This window comes from Hevea brasiliensis, chromosome 14, assembly GCF_030052815.1.
Source record: "Hevea brasiliensis isolate MT/VB/25A 57/8 chromosome 14, ASM3005281v1, whole genome shotgun sequence".
In the NCBI taxonomy this organism is placed as follows: domain Eukaryota; kingdom Viridiplantae; phylum Streptophyta; class Magnoliopsida; order Malpighiales; family Euphorbiaceae; genus Hevea; species Hevea brasiliensis.
In genome coordinates, this window is record NC_079506.1 from 29,355,665 (window position 1) to 29,378,007 (window position 22,343).

Genomic DNA, 22,343 nt, shown 5'->3' on the forward strand with positions numbered 1-22,343 from the left:
AGCGCATAATAATCCGATAATAATTATAAGACAACACCGAATCATAATTAAATATTCATAATTCATTTTCATTTAAAAAAAAAAAAAACTCTCCAAAATACTTCTCCAAAATGATAGCAACTTCATTGTCAAACAATAAACATATTAGTAAATCAACACTTTCAATTAAATAAAGATCAAAACAAATGTTATGTCATTTTATCACTTACAACATCTAGCAATCTAGTTCTTGAATATACAATTTATTTAATGAAATAGTTATATTTGACTCTCAATAGATAGGCTTGCTTGGATTTCTCAACCAAATAAAATTTGTTGAGTTCGAACCAAATAATTATAAATTTATATATATATGTTTTTTCATGAATATGTTGATTAAAACTTTAAAATATCGCTTTTAACTTGTTTGGGACAATTTAGTTGAAAGAGACCAATCCCTATGCATTGTCTTCAAGAAACAAGAAGAATATTACTTCATAATCAAGATTCAAGACAACTCTTTTAAACACTAATCCCTTATCTTCTGATCAATTCTTTTTAATTTAAAAAAAATATATATTTTTCAAAAAAATAAAAATCAAACAAGATAGTTTGAGAATTCCATTGATTTTTTTTTTTTACAAATGATTAATTTCAATAAAGCAATAATCATCAAATGTCTTGGTTCCATTTTATTTGGTCTAATTTAATGATAATCTGTCCAAAAACAAGAAGAGATTCTCTACTTGAGTCATTCAAGACGATGACTCCAGTCTTAGGGGTTCTTGGCTGATGCAATTGCAGAGACAATGGGACTTCTAATCACATGCGTTCCATTAGCCTCGTTCCAGCTCAAGAATCCATAATTCCCAAAATAATCACTCTGTGGAGCAACACTGTCAACTTCCAAATTGATTTCCACAGTCAGGTTAAACTCTGCTTTGGTATATTTTCCCGGAAAGTTGACTGTTGATGGTTGCACGACAACTTTCATGCCCGGGGGAGCTTCCACCACCGCATTATAAATGGAGGCTGTATCTGCCACATTCAGCAACACCCTCCTGAAGGTAGAGGTAGTTGAATTAGTCTTGTTCAAGATGACAATGAAAGAAGGATAATTAAGATCCAAACTTGCATATTTGCAACTAAAATTCGATGTTCCTGTGATGATTTGGATCTGCTGGCTTGTATAGTTCAATGCACAGAGATAGTTAATGTAATCCTCAACCTCAATATCATACACTAGTCCAGGGTCCATGGCCTTGTTAGGATTCAAGTGCCCTGCTCCAAAATCAAGAGGGGTACCAGCAACTGCGGTGGTCATATCAATGATTCTACCATTTGCATTGTCTGTAACATCTGCTGTAGTCATTACAGCTGATCGGATGGCAGCTGAGCTCCAGTCACGGTGGGTAGCTTTGAGCAGTGCAGCTACACCAGCTGTGTGGGGGCATGACATTGATGTGCCAGAGACAAGAGCATAATCTGTCAGCAAATAATCATCGTCACGAATCGGTGCGAAGCCCCTGTTAGGAACCCATGCTGCCAAAATAAGATACCCAGGAGCTAATATATCAGGTTTCAGAATCCATGGGGATCTCCTATCAGGTCCTCGCGAGGAAAAATATGCTACTTTTGGAGCTGGCTTAGTGCCTAGTGTGGTTATGCCAAACTTAACACTAACTGTTGCATTTGTTGTATTGAGTATATAATTCTTTACCAAATCTCCATCTTTTGTGTCCACTGTCACAAATGGCAGATTAAAGTCAAAAGGGCTTTGGAATTCCCCATCGCCGGAACTGAAGATAGCTCCAGCAATGTCTAAACCATACATGTCTGTTTCAGATTGAAACACTGATGATTCATTATCATAGTCGCAGAAGACAAACTTGCCTGCAACATCTTGGGAATCTAACGAGTTCCAATCACAGAGTTCCTTGCTTCTATTTCCGTGTCCAAAATATAGAGGAATCCTAGAGACAAACAAATTCTCTGGATACATAGATATTCCAGTGACAGTAATGTCCCCTTCTCCAAGTGTAACATGGGCTCCCAATTCACGGTCAACGGTTCCAGCACCAACTGTTGTGAGCCAAGGAGCTCCATTGAGCATGGTGTATCCATGAGGGCCTGCATTGCCAGCTGAACATGTAACAAATATCCCTTTCTTCAAGGCTGCAAATGCTCCTATTGCTATTGGATTCTCAAAGAATGGTGTCTCTATAAACCCCAAGGACAGTGACATGATATCCACACCGTCTTCTATTGCTTGATCCATTCCAGCAAGTACATCAGTTGCTGCAGCATCATAAGCATCGCTATCCTCGCTATAGAACAACACTTTGTACATAGCTATCCTAGCTGATGGTGCGATTCCAGTTGCTGTGCCTTCAGCATAACCGAAGTAGTCAGCATTTTGCACTCGGCTGCCAGCTGCTGTTGATGATGTGTGGGTTCCATGACCCATGTAATCCCTTGGAGAATCATAGTCATCAGTGTTTGATACATTCAGCCTGTACTGCTTCATCCCTTGGCTAAACTTGCGAGCTCCAATCAGCTTTTTGTTGCAATGGGAAGTGTTAAATTCTGTTCCAGTTTCACACGTGCCTCGCCAGCGCTCTGGCACCGGAGGCATGTTTCTATCATTGAAGCTCTCGCTTTCTGGCCAAATTCCAGTATCGAGAACACCAATGATAATGTCATCGCCAAACTTGCCTGCTGGCCACAATCCAGAGTGTTTGTTCAGGCCTAGAAATTTTGGGGTGTGGGTAGTATGGAGATGGCCATATGATTCCGGGAAGGTAGAAACATGACCAGGTAATTTTTCCAGTTGATCAAGATGGGTTTGGGAGAGGACAGCACTGAAGCCATCCATCACATACTTGTAGGAGTAGAGATGGACAGGGGAAATGCCATAAGGTGATGACAAGGATGATAGAGTCGACATGTACCAATCATGGTGGGTAGAGAAGGGGGCTGGCATTGCTGATTTGTCCATGTGGATGATGTAGGTCCTACGTTCATTTCCGGCTGACGGTGATTTGGCAATAGAGAAAAGAAGGAAGATAATGAGCAGAAATTTGTATGGATTAAACTGACCCATTTTACAGGTCAGTGGAATATTAGATATGGGACTTGGATTCCACGGATCTCAGATATATATACACATACTGCTCACTTCAAGCCAAGACCTTAGGTCGATGAAATCAAGTAATAACAAGAGTTTTGCAATGTTGATCTATCTGCCAGATTCCACTGTAATGCAGAGGCATATCTGGGTTATTATAACAAGTATAAATGGATGGCTAAGAATGAATTTGAACGATGAACATTTAAGCTGAAGAGAGATATTGATATTTACTAAGCTGGTAGCATAGTTTTTAACCATCTGACAATTTGTCAATTGATAATGGCAGGCTGTATTTGCTAACAGTGCTTTTGCTTCAGGCCGGCTGGGCTTGAGATACATGGCTGTCCATGGAACTATCCTGTTGTCTGTATCATTCAAATCTAAATAATTAGGGCTTTCTTTTTAAATGGACAATGCTAAGTATTGTATTAAAACATCTGTCAGTTACATTATTTATACAATAATCTGCATAATATATCCAAATGACCATATGATTGCAATATCAAGCATCTCAATTCACCAAAAATAAGGAGAGAGAGAGATCTCAATCCATGATGCAAGAGAAAAATTTTATATTCATGCCTTAATTTTTCCAAAATTGTTAAGACGAAATAAAACAAAACAATGTATCTAAAATTTACTTCTACAAGTTCCCTTCTCCATCCAGCAAGTGACATAATCTCAAATGTCATTGACATCCTCTGAAGTTTTCAATCAATAAACAAGACAAATCGTGCGCACCTGTCATCTTGTCATAAATCATGTCAACAGAATGTCTCAACGATGATTCTGACATGGTGCTACAGCTTTCCAGTAAAACCATGATTGATGATCAAAGGCTTGAAGCAGAAAAATGACAAAACCTCAAAGAGAGAGTATATTGGGGGGAGATTGTGGAGAGCCAGTTTCAAGTAAAAAGCTTCTGCTACAATATGACCTTGATGTACTTGATGAAGCAAGATATCTTCCATCCCCACTATGAAAAACCCCATCACTTCTATGCATTTTTCCTTTACTTCTCCTTCCTCTTTCTTCACTTCCTTCATACTCTTCATCTTCCACAGCTTGCAAAAACCCACTATGCATTGGGTCTGAGCTCTCATATAAAAGCCTAAGAACCTGTTTGATTGAAGGCCTAGCTTGTCCTTCCCTCTGTGTGCACCATTTCACAATAGTCACAATTGTTTGAAGCTGGTCCAAGTCAAAGGAATCCCGGATACGTGGATCCACTAACTCAGGTAGTCTTATTTCTGATGCCATGAATTTTTGAGACCATTCCACTAAATTCTTGTTGTCTTGTATTGCTCTCCTTGCAGTTACTATCTCCAACAGTACAACACCATAACTATATATATCACTTTTCTCAGTGAGTTCTTGAGTGACCACATACTCAGGATCCATATAACCTGAAAGTCATGTCATATAATTAGAAATCTCAGCTCAATGGAATGAGAATCTTATACTGAGGTGGTCAAGTAATTTTGTTGCTAACCAGGAGTTCCGCGGATATCAGTATTCACAGGTTCAAAGGAAATAGAACCATCTTTTGATGCATGTGCGAGGCCGAAATCTGCAACCTGGAAGACAATATATGGCCAGAAGGAGATAATATGTCAAAATATAAACTTATGATATTTGATGTGTGAATTTTAGGATGCGAGAAAATCCAGTTCTTCAAATTCTTAATATAATCCAAAGGTCATCTATAGACCTGGATTCACTGAGAAAGTTTATTTTGCTCTCAATGAGTATTTCAGAAATGCAATTTCAGCTGGAAAAAAAAAAAAAGAGCGACATTTGCATCCCACTGCTATGCTACCTTAGCAACAAAGTTTTCATCCAGTAAAATGTTGCTTGACTTGATGTCTCTGTGGCACAGAGGTGGATCACAATAGAAGTGGAGGTACTCCTACAAGCAATAGCTATAGATGAGGAAGAGAAAGAGCAATGAATCAAAATTCTGAAGCTAAACCAATCAATCCTATGAGTATATTTTTGCTAATTACAAGGGCATTAGCCACATCAATAGCAATCTGAATTCTTGTCTGCCAACTCAGAGGAGTTCTTCCAGGGGCTGCACAAACAAGGAAATCTTTTAAAAATATGAAGCTGTCAAAAAAGGGAGTTTTCAAAATATAAGAAACAAGTTATTTCAATAATAACTTCTGTAGCATTCGAATTCAAGGATCTATCATCAAGAGAACAGTGTCCTGTGTTAAATGCATGCATGAATTGAATGAGTGCATAACGTACTCATGTAGAACCAGGGGAAAAAAGGGATGAGAAACAAATTCTCAAGAAGGAAGACAAACAAATTCTCAAAAAGGAAGGGACAAATTCTTAAATTTTTATTAATTCTCAACAATAACATCATAATAAACTCTCCTCTAAAATACCTAAAACATATAAGTATTTATAGTACATCAACTAGTCCTAATACTAGGATTTGAAATTCTTTTAAAAGAAAACCCTAAAAAAATACTAATTAGGAATCATAAATCAACACAAAATTCCTCAATAACAAAATACTAATCCTAATAGAACTTTATGAATATTCCTAAATAATAATAAATTCCTAAACAATAGAATTCAAAACTTCCTAATTCTATAATGAAATATAATTCCAGAGTTGAGTCTTCTTTTAATACTACAACATTCTACCCAAGTTGGAGAAAACTTGACCTTGAGTCTTGTAGTCTGGAGGAATCAAGAACTAGATTTAGAGAATAAGCAACTTTGTTTTCTTGGATGATAGCAATGAGATTGAAACGAAAAACTTCATTCTTTCCTTTGCATTTCTGGAAACATCTGAACATAGAAAAGTAATCACAACTACAACTACAGGACGCTTCAACTCAGTAGGAACAAGGGAATTTTAAAATCCTTCAATTTTCGTCGTTGTTCCCTGTTACATATCAGCTTGCACACTTAATAAAACAGAGGAAAAGGAAGAGAAAGAGATAGAAATAGATGAGAAAATAATAGAAGTAGATGAGAAAAGAGAAGAAAGAATAGATGAGAAGAGAAATAGATTGAATGAGAAGAAAAAGAGAATATCTCAAAGATAAGAGATATCTTTGATTATTAATGATCTTGGATAGTATCCTCTTTACAAGTAAGCTCCTATTTATACTTCTTTAAATCCTATAACTGCTCTCTACAGTTACAACTAACTGGAGAGTAATTAGTAATCACAATAGACTAGTACAATAGAATCTCCCTATTCAACTGCTAGAATAACCCCCTATTGCTCTACCCCTTACTCATAACATTCCCCATTCCTTGAAATCATTCTTGTCTTCAAGAATGAAGAAAATGATGGAAATGAAATGAATTTCAGGTGCTACCTTCTCATCAGTTGACATAATGTGAGAATCTCCCATAGTACCTTCTGCTGGCCAGTTAATTCCCTGAATTTTGGAACTCTAAATGTTAACTTCATTATATGCTTCAGTTGAAATGTCCCATAGAATTGGCTAAAAGTTGCAGGTGATAGTATGAACCATTAATGAACAAAGATTTTTTTTTTTTTTCTTTTTCTTCTCCAAATTTCCCATGCTTGTTCCTTCAAGATTACAATACCATTTAATGGCTTAACTTTCTTCCTTTCCCTTCTTGCTATTTCCCATTCATCTTCCATGAGATTTATAGGATTACAATAGCTGAACTCACCATCATGGCTCCTAAAATTCTGCCACTTGCTTATAGTACCCACACTTTTTGTAACTCCTTTATCTTCCCTGTTTTCAAGAACATCCCCAAAAGTTTGTAATAAGAATTTCAGGTTTAGCTTTTGCATTTCCCATAGCAAACTCTAGTTTCCTATTATCACCATCTTCATCTTCCTGCTCCTCATATTCCTCTCTTGCACTAGACAAATTAGAAACAAAATCCTGCACCTGCTCCACATCAGTTCACTTGTCTTCCGTATTGGAAGTTTCATCAAGGACATCTTGTTTTTCACTTGACTTTTCAAAAATTGGATCCTCATCATTAAAGACTGCAACATTCTCCTTTGCCACTTGAATTGCTTCAACCAATTGGTCCATTCTCTCTTGAAATGACTTCTCATATTTCTCTAATTTTTGTAACAACAATTCTTCCTGCCTTTTTAATCCTCCGCCGACAATTTTCATATATTAAGTAACTTTTGTTCCCAAGATTCGTCTTCCATGACCCTCTTGTAGAAGGTTGAGTATGTTGTTGGAAAATTTTACTTCTTAGAGAAGAAAATTTAGAGGGATACGGGAAGAAAAGTTGAGATAGAAATAAAGATTTCAAGAATTTCAAGAAAGAATAGAGAAAAAACCCAAACAGAGCCCAAAAATTGGAAAATTGGGAATGAAAGAATTTAGAAGTGATTGCAAAAAAAAATTCTGAAGATAGAGTCACAAGAAAGCAAGAATATACGAGAAAGAGAAATTAAGGGAAAAGGAAGAAGAACAGAAAAGAAAACTGAACAGAGGAAAGGAATGAGAAAATAGAAGAAAGGAGAATTTCAGGAATTTCCAGAAATAGGTTTCTTAAATGTGGGAAGCGAAAAATTAAAGAAGAAAAATAGAAGAACAAACCAGAAATCAGTAGAAGAATAAAGCAATTTGATTCAAGAATTTCAAGAAAGAAAGAAAGAAAGAAAGAAAGAAGAAAGGAGAATTTCAGGAATTTCCAGAAATAGGTTTCTTGAAATGTGGGAAGTGAAAAATTAAAGAAGAAAAATAGAAGAACAAACCAGATATCAGTAGTAGAATAAAGAAATTTGATTCAAGAATTTCAAGAAAGAAAGAAAGAAAGAAGAAAGGAGAATTTCAGGAATATCCAGAAATAGGTTTCTTAAAATGTGAGAAGTGAAAAATTAAAGAAGAAAAATAGAAGAACAAACCAGAAATCAATAGAAGAATAAAGAAACTTGATTCAAGAATTTCAAGAAAGAAGGAAAGAAAAGAAGAAGAAGAAGAAGAAGAAGAAGAAGAAGAAAACTTGGAATTGAGGAGACTTCCATTTATCTGCATATAATTGCAACTTCAGTAAGAAAGTTTGGAAGCAATCTCACCTCAGAACCAAGCTCTGATACCAATTTGTTACATATCAGCCTGCATTTACTGAAACAGAGGAATAAGGAGAGAAAGAGGTAGAAATAGATGAGAAAAGAATAGAAGTAGATGAGAAAAGAGAAGAGAGAGTAGACGAGAAGAGAAATAGATTAGATGAGAAGAGAAAGAGAATATTTCAGAGATGAGAGATATCTTTGATTATTAATGATCTTGGATATTATCCTCTTTACAAATAATCTCCTATTTATACTTCTTTGCATCCTATAACTGATCTCTACAATTACAAATGACTGGAGAGTAATTAGTAATTACAATAGACTAGTACAATAGAATCTCCCTAATTAACTGCTGGAATAACCCCCTATTGCTCTACTCCTTACTCATAACATTCCCTTAGCTTGATTTTCTTCAATTTCCATTAAAATCTCCATTGCTTGATCTCTTCATTCCCTAGGAGAGATTCCTTAAGATTGTCATGCTCATTCCCATCAGCTTTAGGTTCTTTCTTGTATTTCAAGATGTGAAGGCTCAACAATCAAAGTTTCAAAATCTTCAAGCTCAGGTTCTTCAAGCTGCTCTTTTTGTTCTCCAATTTCAGCTTCAAGTTGCTCTGTGTTCTTCACATCGCTCTTTAACTGTAGCTTCAAGCTCTTGCATCATTTCTATATATTCAATAACTCTTGATACTGCATCCAATTGTGATTTCAGTTGAAACATTTATTCCGCCTTCCATGCTTCAAGTATTATCTTCTTAGCTCATAGTTGAATCTGGTATTCTTTCTTCAAGTTCTCTCTCCCTAACTCACAAAAGTCATTTGATGCTAATAAATAAGTTAGTAGGGGAAGGAGTAAGGGAAAATAGAGATCTAAAATGACGTGGAGGGAAGTAATATCAAAGGATATACAAGTTTTGGATATTGATGTGGATTTGGTGTCTAATAGAGCTAAATGGCAAAAAATATCCATAAAACTAGCCCCAACTAGTTTGGGATTAAGGCTTAGTTGTTGTACCTTATGGTCATTGACTTAATCTATATAGATACCTTGCAGTCATCGATTTTAGCTTGTAATCTTTCAATTTTAGTCCACAATATAAGTCTCACAAAAGACACAATTCAGAGCTCGTCGTCCTTAAATAATTTTTTCTACTCAAAACGGTCACCAAAATCGGAATCAACACATTGAGATTAGCAAGGATAGGTCTGTCCAGAATTTTTTTTTTTTTTTTATGTGCTAGGTGCTGAAGTGGCAGCGAGGTGGTAGATGACTTGGCGTGAAGCAAGCAGTGGCGTGACGATGATGTGGCTTAAGGGATCAGATGCAGACAGCATGGGGGAAGGAGTATGAGCTTTGTTGGCTGCTGGGCAAATTTGACCCAATCCAATAAGTTTGAGTTGCGGTGTTGTAGCAAGGGAATCCCGATAATACAAGTCTAATATTGATTACTGTGGGTTGTTAACCTGTTAGGGTGACGATTTGTATAAAAGAGAAACCTTCAGAGGTTGATTGAACGAAATTCCTCTTATCTGGATTCTTTTTTCTCCTCTCCAAGTATTCTTCTTCTAATTCTCTCTTTTCTATTGAAATTGCATCAGTGGTATCAAAGTTAAGGATCTTTGGCTACGAGTTTCTATTGGTAATTCTTCTTCTCCTCTTTCTCCTTTCTTGAATCTAGTTTTTCCCTTTCCTTGTTCTTTCCATCAATTTTGTTTCTCATTCTTCTCTATAATTTCCTAAGATTTTGTTCACCACCAAATCAATTTCTTGATTCTTGATTTCTTCTTGCACAAAACTCCTATCCATTTGTTTACTCGAAACCCCGTTTGATTACACAAAATTTCTGCCATGAATTATGTTCCTTTCTCAATCACAAAGACCTTATCAAAATTGAATAATAGAAGGTGTAAGGGTTTGTGCTTGTGGTGTGATGAGCAATTTACTGCAAACCATGACTGTGAGAAGGCACCATTCATAGTGAGTATCATAAATGATGTTGAAGATGAGGAAGATGTTGAATTCAATAAAGAAAATGGAAATAGTGTTGATGTTGAAGATTTCTCTTGGTCCTATGAAGAGAACCAAAAAATTCAAGGAAGTTTTGATGAAATGCAACAAAATGATAAAGAAGATATTTGATATGGATGAGATTGATGTCAAAGAACCTGCGAGCAAGGAATCTGATATTGTGGAAAGGGAAAGTTTGACTATCGACTTGAAAAGATCCAAAGATAGTAATGTGGCTGGATTATTGGGTCTGAAGATTATTTTTGGTAGAGATGCGGGGTAATCAAATCCAAGATGAAGAAGAAGATGATGAATGTCATGAGTTGCCAAAGTTGCAACATATCCAAGAAAATGTTTCTGCCGTTAATGAGAGTGTCCAACAAGACATGATCATTATTGATGATGAAGAGGATAAACAAATTCAAAATGTAAATGAGAAAGATTTTAATGTTGACAAAGATCAAAAGAAGTTTGAGTGCAACATAATGGAAGATGAAGTTTTTTAAGAAAGTAAGGGTATTAGAGATGCATTAGGTCCTGCAATTGAAAAAAATATTTCAAGAATACAAATTACTGATGTTGTTAGGGACGAAAGATTGGGTATTGTAACTGAAAGAAAGATCTTTCACGTGCATTAGTTTTGGGCTCTCATGAACATGATTTGAACGATAGAGATGTTGTGAAAGAGTTTGAGGGAAATACCAGTCTAGAGCTTGATTCCAAATTCATTTTTCAAGGTGCAAATATATGGGCTCTTTCATATTGGAATTGAACAAGTATTATTTGGGAAGGATTCAATGTAAAATGAAGGAGAAAAAAAGGATAAGAAGATGGGTGCAACTGGTGAGGGACAAGAGCATTTGAGAAGAATTCGATGTAAAATGAAGAATTATAGAAGATCATTGCGAGTGTTCTAGTGGGAGCATGTTTTTGCTGCCATTCCTATAGATGCTTTTGGGAGTTAACTGAGGAGCCTATTTTCTAGTTGTTCTTCCTTGAGGACAAGGAAGCTTGAGGAGGAGGTATTGATACATGACTAATATTGATTAGTGTGGGTTGTTAAGCTATTAAGGTGACAATTTGCATAAAAGAGAAACATTCTTTGTAATTTAGGGGTTGATCAAATGAAATTCCTCTTCTCTGGATCCTTTGCTCTCCTCTCTCCGAGAATTCTTCTTCTGATTCTCTCTTTTCTATTGAAATTGCATCACCCGATATCGACATTGATGTCGACGACAAACGATAAGACATGGAAAAAGTCCCAAAGTCAAAAATTACGGATTTTCGATTGAGTCAAGTTATGGGTTGGAATCTAACTTGATTTGAAATAGCTCCATATTGGCTTATGGGTAATGCCATCAGCTAAAAAACACTAAGAAGATGACAGTGAGCCTCCAAGAAAGGGCTGTGACAACAGTTTATAGCTGAAGGAGACTCGAGTCAAACCTAACCCAAGAAGATCTCGAGCTTTGGGCAAGCTCAAGTTAACAGGCTTGCCTTGGGGGGATCACCTGGGCACAGACGGCTTTTTGGTGGTGGCGACACGGCTGTTAGATGAAAGGAAAAGGGTGGTTTATATGGGATAGTGGTTGGGCTTTTTTCTATTTAGCAATAGGAGTTTTTTTTTTAACAAAAATAGTAAACTAAGGATGTGTTTGGTAGAAGATTAAAAAATGAAGGGTTAAATGTTACCTTATAAGTTTTAACCTTTAAAGAGATTAATTATTAACCTAGTCCCCTCAATATTAATATTTAACACCTCAAGAGAGTATATATATTAAAGAAGTGAAAAGTTAACATAGTCTCTTTAAGTATCCAAACAACACTAGTGAGGAGTTAAAAGTTACAAGGGTAATAATTATCCCTTGTTAACCTCGTACCAAACGCCCTGTAAGGGAAATTTCGAATAAGGTCAAAAACTTTAGGTTCTAATTGTTCACAGGAAAAAAGATCTAATTACTATCATACCAAATTGATGTAGAACCAGGGGAACAAAGGGATGAGAATCTAATTCTCAAGAAGGAAGAGAAACAAATTCTCAAAAAGGAAGAGGACAAAGTTTAATTTTTATTAATTCTCAATAATAATATCATAATAAGCTCTTCCTAAAATACTTAAAACACATGTATTTATGGTATATCAACTAGTCTTATTAATACTAGGATTTGGAATTCCTAAATAAGAAAACCTAATCAAATACTAATTAGAAATCCCAAATCAACACAAAATTCCTAAATAACAAAATACTAAATCTAATAGAACTCTATAAATACTTCTAAAAAATAATAGAATTCCTAAACAATAGAAATCTAAACTTCCTAATTCTATAATGAATATAATTCTTGAGTCTTCTTCCAATACTGCATCACAGAGAGGAAGAGAGGAAGGAGAGTATTTGATCTTCAGGTAGAGCAACTCAGAAAAAGTGAAGTGGATAAATGGGGAAACTTACAATGAAGATGATCTTTTAAGCTTCCATTTTTCATATACTCGTATATCAGAAACCTGCATAATAAACAGGTACATTTATTTAATTTTTCTCTATGTTAGTGACAAACCCACCAAAGCATATGACAAATGTTTTGTACAAACCATTCAAATATCGAAATTTAGTTTTCATTGATACTACGTACTCACACAAAAATAATGCAATGTATACAAAAAATGAAACCAGCCCCAGTTTATCTATTCAAATTAATTAATAGGAAACATATGATAACAAATGCAACTAGTTGCAGAAAAAAGATTTGAGTTGAAATCATTTAGCTTCCACTAAGTGTGAAAACAAGAAGCTGCCACTTTCTTCAAGCTATGCATACAAATAAGTAACCAACGTTGCATGAGCATGCAGTACAAGCTCATGTATTTAGTTTTATTAATTTGCTATGAGGGGTTTGGTCACAATGATATGGATAAGCAAACTACCTCTCATGTTTTTTTATGCAAAAGCCTCTTAAAGAAACAAGATGACGGTGATGCAGTCGAGCAAGAAGTTCTATTTCTCTGCAAAAATCTTCTTCCCCCTGCTCTGAAACCTTATTCATCCTCTTTACTGCTGCCACTAAGCCATCACTAAATTGAGCATTATATACAGTTCCAAATCCCCCCTGTCCAATGATTGTGTTGAAGCTATCTGTTGCCTTATTTGTTTCCTTGTAGCTGAATTTTCGGAACATTGACTGAGGTCCCACTCCTAAATGACAGCCCCCACCCAAAAAAACAAATGTAATATGCAAATAAATATAATAAAAGCAAGCTTAATACATGTTAACATCAAGAAAGCACCTAACCACAAAGTCCAGAACAACACCTTCTTGAAATTTTCGCAAAGGCCGAGGAGGAGGGAAGGCTTTTGAGGTCTTGTCTATTTTCTCAGATTGCTCTAGCTCTTTGTGTTTCCTACGAATAAGAACCATCAGGACTATCAGCATTGTAACAGCAATGACTGTAACTGCAATGCCCACACCTGGAATTAATGTCAGGTGGAAGGGATGGTGGTTGTCATTTAAGGTTACTCCCAACACAACTTGGCTTGGACTATCAGCAACCAATGGCCTTGGAGAAGCCCCAGGACCAGGAGTAGGTGTGGATGGGGATGATGGCTCTGAAAATAAACAAATGATATTTTAATGACTCAATAACACACGGGAATATAGAATGAAGCAAAATTTATGAACACTTATACAAGTACAACAAAGTAAGCTAAATTCTTCCACATAAAGAAACTATAAATAAGTCAGCATACTTCAGAGCAAGTAGACAAAACCAAAAACAAGTAATACCTGGAGGGATGTTAAGCCCTTGAACTCCAAAGAAACAGGCTGCAATGTTGACAGCTGAAGCATCATCAACCTGGCTTGCAAGTGCGGCATAAGTTGCATCACGGCAAGTACTCAGTGTTATATTATCAGTTGTTCCCACCAGAAGATGAAGGTATACGATTGCAGCATTTATACACTTCCTGCAACTACTTTCTGCAGAAAAGGGCACTTTGCAATTTTGCATAACATCATTAAACTTTGGCGACTGGAGAATCTGAGTGACAGTTGTTCGACCCTTGCACTCAAAATTAACTGGAATTTTTGTCCCAAACCCACAAAACACTGTTGCATTTTTTGGAATGCCATATAGCTCCATTGTTTGTGAAATGGAATGGAGGCAGATATCAGATAAATTTGAGGCAACCCCTAGGTTACTAGTTCTATTTGCATAGCGAGCAATAGAAACCGCAATAAAAGCATTAATATAGCGGCAACACTTTCCTCTGTCATCTTTATTGGAGCATAAAGAAGCTGCAAGGGTGAAGTTTGATCCACTCATATCCAGTGGGCAATCTGCAATAGCAGGAACTATTGTCAAGTACCCAATTTTTTATTTTAGAATTCCTCCTAAAACCATAGACTTTTGACTGCTAACTGGGAAACATAAAATTTCACTATTTAATGCTAATGAAATATCTCTCTTCCCACCACAACCCAAACAAAGCTTAGATGCATGAAGAGTGTCAAACACAGCTTTTGACATTTTTTATAGCATGCAACATCAGCAATATTTGAGTATTGAAACAAAACAACCATGTTATCCTTTGCAAACACCTTGTATCCATGTCCAAGACAACCCAATATTGGCCTCATTAGAATGAACAAACAAAATTAATTAATCAGACAAAATGATCCAGGAAACGGATTTAACATGATAATTAAAGAGAACAGTCAATTCAAAATGAATGTCACTACATCATGATATGCAAAAGACAGGAACACCCTCTCAGCAAAGCAAGGGTAAGGCTGCGTATATCAACTCTCCCAAGAGCCAACAAGTGTGGGATGCTTCATGCACTGAGTCACCCAAACAAAATATGCAAAAGCAATCATGTCTTTTGAGACATAAATATGGGGAAATATCATGAGGAGCAAAGAAATTTACAAATATGAACATACAATATTTGAAAAAACAAAGCAACACTATTGGGGGTAGGGGGTGGGTTGACAAGAAAGTGGTGCAATTATTGAAGGCAGTACCTACCTTAATGATTGATTGTAGAGAAAGGGTGCTCTCTTATTGAGTGGATGCTAGCCACTTCCAAACATTTTCGCTAAGAGAGGACCAAGTTAGGAATTCCTATACAAAATACATGTTAACTTATAAAATATGAATGTGAATCTTTTGATTCTTCAAGTTGTTTGGGATTTGTTATAGTAACAAATCTAGACATAAAATTCAAATTTTCATACCATTTTCTACTTATTTGAGGATTAATTTTAAGACCTGAAAGCAAAGCCTATTGTAGCAGCCAATTCTACTTTGTCGCTACTGAGAAAGCATGTAGTCCACAAAGAAATAAAACAAGCAAACACAACAACAATATTTTATGTGGTTCTTCATATCCAAGGCATGCCATCTTATATTATCAATAATACACACACACACACACACACACACACACACATCATAAGCTTGATACTCTATCACTACTCAATAATCCAATTATGCCCAAGAGATGTACCACTCTCATAAAATTACGTCATAGTAAATAGAATAGTTTGTCTCTCTCATTCTCCTTTATATGTAACTAAATCTCTACTACTTTAACTTCACAATACGCCAAAAAAAAAAATTTCACTACATGGGCAAGAGTGTCTTCCTCTTGGACTCTATGCCCTCTCCCTACATATGTCGCTATAAACAAGGTCCCTTCCTCTTGGACTCTATGCTTTTCCTCCACGAATGAGCTAAAGCCAAATAACATATTCCACAATACTCCTATTTATAGTGTTAGTGCCGTCAATTCTAATCTCAGTAGAAATCCATTCAAATAGGAATAAATTAAAATATGAGTTATTCTCTATTTAGAAAATAATCATCAATCCAATTAAGGAATATTTCTCCCACTCATTCTAGGAAAAAAAGTTCCTTCCAAATTCCATTAAGATTTTGAGTAATATCCCAACGTCTATTTATTTAAAGATTAATTGCAATTTACTCCCAAATGAATTTCCAACCTGCTCGTTAATTGAATTTCCAAGCCCTTTTTGTTTGTGGATGTGCTTATTCAATGTTCTAATCAGGCAGCAACTATTGAAGAACTTGCGCATGTTAAGCTTCTAGCAACTTTTAATATCAGAATTGTTATCAACTATACACTCATGCATCCACACAGCAAAATAGCCACCAACAAAACAATAGTTCCTAATGCCTCAGAGTGTCGTATTAGCAAGCAAGGCAACACCATATCAAAGACAAAAATGCAGATCATAGTTCCCACCCCCAATTCACGAAGACACAAACAAAACATTCATACTACAGAAACCAAATTGCAAAGTCACAATCTCCACAAGGATTTTACACAGTTCCTAGTTAACCAGAAAATCAAACCCAAAAAAATGTAAACAGAGTTAATTGGATTAGCAACGAGCGCAAGTTTAAAAGCCCTCAATCGAACTTTACCACTTACCCAGTTCCATAGAAACCAAAACCAGAAAAATGAACAGGTCATAAAATCCCAAGAGCCACAGAATCAAAAAATCTAAATGCTCACTAAAATCAAAATACAGCCATTTAAAAAACGAAAAACAAACTGTAACTTAAAGAATTGAAGCCAGCAACAAAATCCCATTTGCAGAATCCTAGTTTTGCCCAAAACTATGACAAGAACCATAATAAAGGAGAACCTTTAAAGAAAAAAGGCATTAAAAGAGAAAGCAAACGCAGCACATACTTTAAATAGAAAACAATAATGCAAGTAAAAGCACAAACCTGCCATTATGAGAGGAAGCTGCATTGCAAGAAACGCAAGCAAACCCAACAACAAGACCCGTGAATAGACCACCATGGTAAAGACCAAGAAGGAAAGAAAGAGAGAGAAAAATAGAGGAAGAGAGAGAAAGAGTGAAGGAATGGTCCTGAAATGAGAAACAAAGCACCAGCGTGCAGATGGGTTTCACATATGGGGACTAGTGCTTCACTGTGCATACAATGACTGCGTGAGAGGGACTAGAGTGTGAGCGAGAGCAGTGAGAGTAAGTGTGCCTTTTTGACTGCATGGGAAATGGGGAGAACCCCTGTATAAATTCTGTACTATAATTTCTAACATTAATGCACATTGGAGGAAGACAGTGGGTCCAAAACGCACCGCATTGTGTGAGTTTTGTCAAAACTAGAGTCCGAATTAATGCACATGAATGGCAGAATGTGGGTCCTACAGAGGTCGCCATTATTATGCGTTTCTTTCTAGGGTGCTTCACTAACAGCAAACCAGCAAAGAGCAAAGGAGGCAACAACCAACCAAGGCATGGACCTTTCGTCTGTGGTTAATAACTAGTTAGGTACTCTCTGCCATTGCAGTACTGAGATCATACCCATCATTTTTCACGATTAATAAGATAAACATGAATTTTTTCTTTTAAGATGTTAAACTCCAATCCATTTAATATTACCAATTCTATTAGAATTTCATTTTTTTAATTGCAAAAAAATAGAGCTCCCAAGTTGTGACATTTATGGCCTCTTCAGACCTAATGTCTGCAATTAATTATTAATGTCTTTAATTTAATATAATCCAATAAGAAATGATTTATCAACTAAATTTAAAATGAATTCTAAGATACCAACACATAAACAATCTGTAAATAATCAACGGTCCACATTTTAGGCGAAAATAATATTTAATTTTTTACATGCTGATATAAGGAGTCGAATTTTAATTAAATACATTAAATATCAAAAAAGCTTGATGGTATCTCTCATTATTTATATTTGTTTTAAATTGATTATTTATATCCATGTAATATCCAAATTAGTTTAATTATATATAAAATTAATATCCTATTGAAAATATATTTTTATTAATAATGTATATTTACAATTTAGTACTTTATAAAATATTTACATTCTATCTTAAAATAATATTTCAAATTTATAGAAATCTATTTTATTATATTAGATTAATAATGTTTATAAAAAAAAAACATTTGGATAATAGGTATCCAGTAAATTATAAAATATATTAAGTACACTAAAAAATAGGCACTACATATTAAAAAAATAAAAAAATTGCTATCCTTGAATTATGGAGAGCAACTGTAATTGATGATGCACATGCTCTAATTGCATTTACTAATTTTATTGGGTATTCAATATATAAAATTTAAATAAATTATATATTAAATTTAAATTCAATAAAATATTTATTCAAATTTATTTTACTAAAATCAAATCAAGTCAAATATTTAAAAATATTTCACTCATTGCCTTAATAGCAAATGATTGCTTTTCCATGTGCTTTAATTTTATATAATCTATAATGTTGTGTTTGAATTGAGAGATTTAATTTTAATATTTTAAATGAAAATATATTAAATTTGGTCTAAATTTATGATAAAGTTAAAAATTTAAAATTTAAAATAATTATTTTTTTATTATTTTAAATCTTTTTTACTAAAACCAGATGTATTAATTCTATATAACATTACAACTTTTAGATATTTTCATTGAAATTTTTTTTATTAGTCAAGGGAAGATTTTTAAATTTATGAATTTTAAATTCTAAATTTTAAATAAACATTTCAAATCCAAATTTTAGAATTCAAACACAATCAAATCAAGTAATATTTTGGTAGGGATGAGAATAATTGGGTATTCACAAAAATTATTTTTGCTTAAATGCAAAATTAATTGATAATTTTAATACATCAATCCATCCATAGAGTTTGACAAAAATTGATCTAAACTATTTATACCATATCAAAGTTAATTATTATTATTATTACTCAAATAATATTTCAACCCTTTTAATTTTATTTATTTTTATTAATATGTTATATAAGAATTTTTTATTAATAATTTATATTTAAAAGTTTAATAATCTTATAAAGTAATTACTATATTTATTTAAAATATAATATTAAAATTTATAAAAATTATAATAAAATATATAATTATATATATAAACATATTTACATAATAAATATTTAATATATAAAATTTAAATCTAAATTGACATAAATATTATTTTTTAAATTTAAATACGATCAAATTAGATATTGAAAAATACTTGACTCATTATCATTCTATTCACTGGTTATAAAAACTATAGTGACTCATTTTAATTCTAAAATTTTCATTTTAAAATTTTCATTTCTTTATTTATTTTTATTTTATTATTTAATTTTTATTTTTTTTTTTTTTATTCAAGTGATAACACAAAAGAAATTTCTTACTTAGACTTAACTCACTATATATAAAAATAATATATATATATATATATATATATATATATATATATATATATATATATATATATATATATATATATATATATATATAACCCTATAAAAAAAAGATATAATAAAATTTACTTATTTTATATGTAAATCCAACATGTTTATATTTTAAGTTTATAAATAAAAATTAAATTTAGACAAAAAAAATTTTCATTTTCTTAATTAATCTCAAAATTTAAAAATAATGTCAGGAAATAGGAAGTATAAATTTCAATTTTTTTTTTATTCAATTGAAACAGTATTATTAACCCCGAATCCGGTAAAAAAAAATTAAGTTGATGAATTAGTAACCGGTTGTCAATTATTCAATCAATTATATCATTAAAAATTAATTAAATATAATACATGTTAATATAAATAAATATAATTAATCAAGTTTTAAAAATTTAAAATGAAATTTTCAACATCTATTAAGTTATATCTATATAAATTTTCATAGTATTTTTAAATTTTGTATAAAAATTTTTATTTTAAATATTATTATTATAATATTTATGAGTAATAAATAAAAAATTTATAAATGTGTTAATATCTTTAATATTTATAAAATATTAACTATATGTTGGAAAATAAATAAAACATATTATTTTATATAAAGAAAATTTATTATTTAATCCTTAATTTTAATAAAACTAACAACTTGATCCCTATATTTTGAAAAATACACTAATTAGTTTATGTATTTTACTTCCGTTAAACTATTTAGTCCATTCGTTAAATTTTCCCTTATTCAAGCTATTCAAACTACTATTTATTCTCTCTATTTTAAGAAAGTAATGATACGTGAATTTTTAAAAATTGTTATTTAATCCTTTTATTCTAGTTAAATTAATTAGTTAGTTCATATATCTTGAAAAATATAATATTTTAAAAATATATAATTTTCAATAAAAATATAAATTTTGTATGAGTAAACTGCATCTGAATTTACATTTTTTTAATTTCTAATTTTTTAGACATTATTTTTGTGTTTTTTTTATTGAAAACAATTTTTCTTAATTACTTAAAAGTTTGAGGAAACTTGTTCACTTTTTTGTATAAACAATTTATACTAGTTTTATTAACAGATAAAAACAAAGAGAGAATGAGGGGAGAAGGGTGTTGGTGTAAAGGAGAAAAAATATAGAGAGAACAAATAAGAGAAGATAAAAGAGAAATAAGGAAAAGAGAATTAGGCTAGTCTAGATATAAAACATAATTATAATACTAAATAAATAATTAATAAAATCAAATAATAGGAAATAACTAATGTATTTTTTAAAAATATATGAAATAACTGACTAATGCGTTTAGCTTAATTAATTGTGGTTTTAAAGACTATTGAAGAGATTTTGGATTCAATTCCCTTCACCAACACTTAAAAAAAATGATCTTATTGACTGGTTGAACCGTTCGGTAGGGGTGTCAATTCAGGTTGATGGGTTGTGTTCGTATCTTGTCAACACGCGTCATGAATATGATTAAGGTCAATACGAATACGACACAATTAACAAATCGTGTCAAAAATTTAAATACAAACACGATCCTTCTATTATACTGGTTACACGACATGACACGATACGATTAATATTAAATTGTATTAGGTATATTTAACACGACACGACCCATTTAATATAAAATAACTCATTTAATATGGTTTGACATGACTTAACCCATTTAACACCCTATATAAGTGGGTTCATAGGTCATAGTGGGTCAAATGGGTTAGTGGGTCACGAGTCAATACGTGACACGAATATTAAATCGTGTTATAAACGTGTTAAGTCAGGTTAGTAGGTTAACCCGTGACACGATAAGATTATAACCGTGTCATAAATGGGTTGACACGAATTCGACACGAACACGAATAAGCTTAACCCAAATCCTATATTTTCGTATCGTGTTCGCGAGTCGTGTCTAAAATTGCCACCCCTACCATCCGGGTCATGATGAGTCACACCAGTTCATTGTCTAATTGGCTAGTTCAACCAAGTCAAAGCATATCACTTCTTGATCTGGTTCGACTATAAAATCAGTGTAATTTAGGGCCCAATTCACTAATTCAACTAATCGATTCGGTTCAGATTTAATAACACTACATTAAAGCCATAGTGAACAGAATAACAATTTAGTTGTGTGCATTTTGATTTAGCATAGTTTAGATTAATTTTGAAATCAAATAAAAAATATTTGCTTTGTAACGAATAATTTGAAAACAAAAAAATCAATTAAATTTGATAAAATCATACTTATTTTTATTTTTTTAAAATAAATATTTTTTAAATTAAAAAAAATTGTAAATTAAAAAAAAATTGTATTTTTTTTCTTTTCAAACATAAGAATTAATAAAAACAATAATTAAATTGAATTCTTACAAACATTTATTTTCCAAACAAGGAAATATGATGTGATATTATTTTTAAATCAAATCATACCAATTATGCGTAAAAATCGATTCAAAACATTACGATTTAATTTGCATTTCAATACAGTTTAAATTTATTTTTTAATTTAAATAAAATAAACAGTTAATAGTGTTATTTATATACAATTAATTCAATATTATTGAAAAATATTTACAAAATTCTGTAAATATAAATTAAAATATTAACATATGATATATTTAAAAGAAAATATAAAATCATATTTAAAATATAAAAATACATGAATAATTTATCACATATATATAAAAAAAAGAATGTATACATTATTCAATGTTTTCCTTATGAAAATAAAAAATTATTTTCATAATTATAATTAATTAATAATTAATTAGAACAATATGAAGCGATTTGAAAATGGTATTTGATACTAACCGTTAGTGATTTATGAATAATTAGCTTTTTCCTTTTCTTTTTTTTTTTAATTTCTTTTTTAATCTATGAAAGCTTATTATTTTAATAATTATTTAGTTTATAT

At 32.5% G+C, this 22,343-nt stretch overlaps 2 protein-coding genes across 6 annotated transcripts; both read right to left on the reverse strand.

Annotated features, from left to right (window-relative positions):
• Positions 1-645: 645 nt before the first annotated feature.
• LOC131173372 (subtilisin-like protease SBT3) lies at positions 646-3,082 on the reverse strand. Its single transcript, XM_058135672.1, has one exon. The coding sequence runs from the start codon at positions 3,080-3,082 to the stop codon at positions 755-757; it is 2,328 nt and encodes a 775-aa protein (XP_057991655.1). The 3' UTR covers positions 646-754.
• A 57-nt stretch (positions 3,083-3,139) lies between these two features.
• On the reverse strand, positions 3,140-17,223 carry LOC110651905 (probable receptor-like protein kinase At1g49730). 5 transcript variants are annotated; one of them, XR_009143679.1, is made up of 10 exons: positions 16,921-17,223; positions 13,947-14,498; positions 13,475-13,768; positions 13,090-13,357; positions 12,617-12,669; positions 5,116-5,183; positions 4,929-5,018; positions 4,602-4,686; positions 3,851-4,515; positions 3,140-3,474 (listed from the first exon to the last, which is right to left on the reverse strand). XR_009143679.1 is itself a non-coding variant. In XM_021807384.2 (10 exons), exons 3-10 carry the CDS (start codon positions 14,482-14,484, stop codon positions 3,974-3,976), a joined length of 1,938 nt encoding a protein of 645 aa, XP_021663076.2. In that variant the 5' UTR covers positions 14,485-14,498; positions 15,190-15,285; positions 16,921-17,223; the 3' UTR covers positions 3,662-3,973. The 5 variants fall into 5 exon arrangements, 4 of the variants coding, with proteins under 4 accessions (XP_021663076.2, XP_057991657.1, XP_021663075.2 ...); XM_021807384.2 differs by lacking the exon at positions 3,140-3,474 and adding an exon at positions 15,190-15,285 and having other exon boundaries at positions 3,662-4,515; XM_058135674.1 differs by lacking the exons at positions 3,140-3,474; positions 16,921-17,223 and adding exons at positions 15,190-15,285; positions 16,619-16,849 and having other exon boundaries at positions 3,662-4,515.
• Between the last annotated feature and the right edge of the window lie 5,120 nt (positions 17,224-22,343).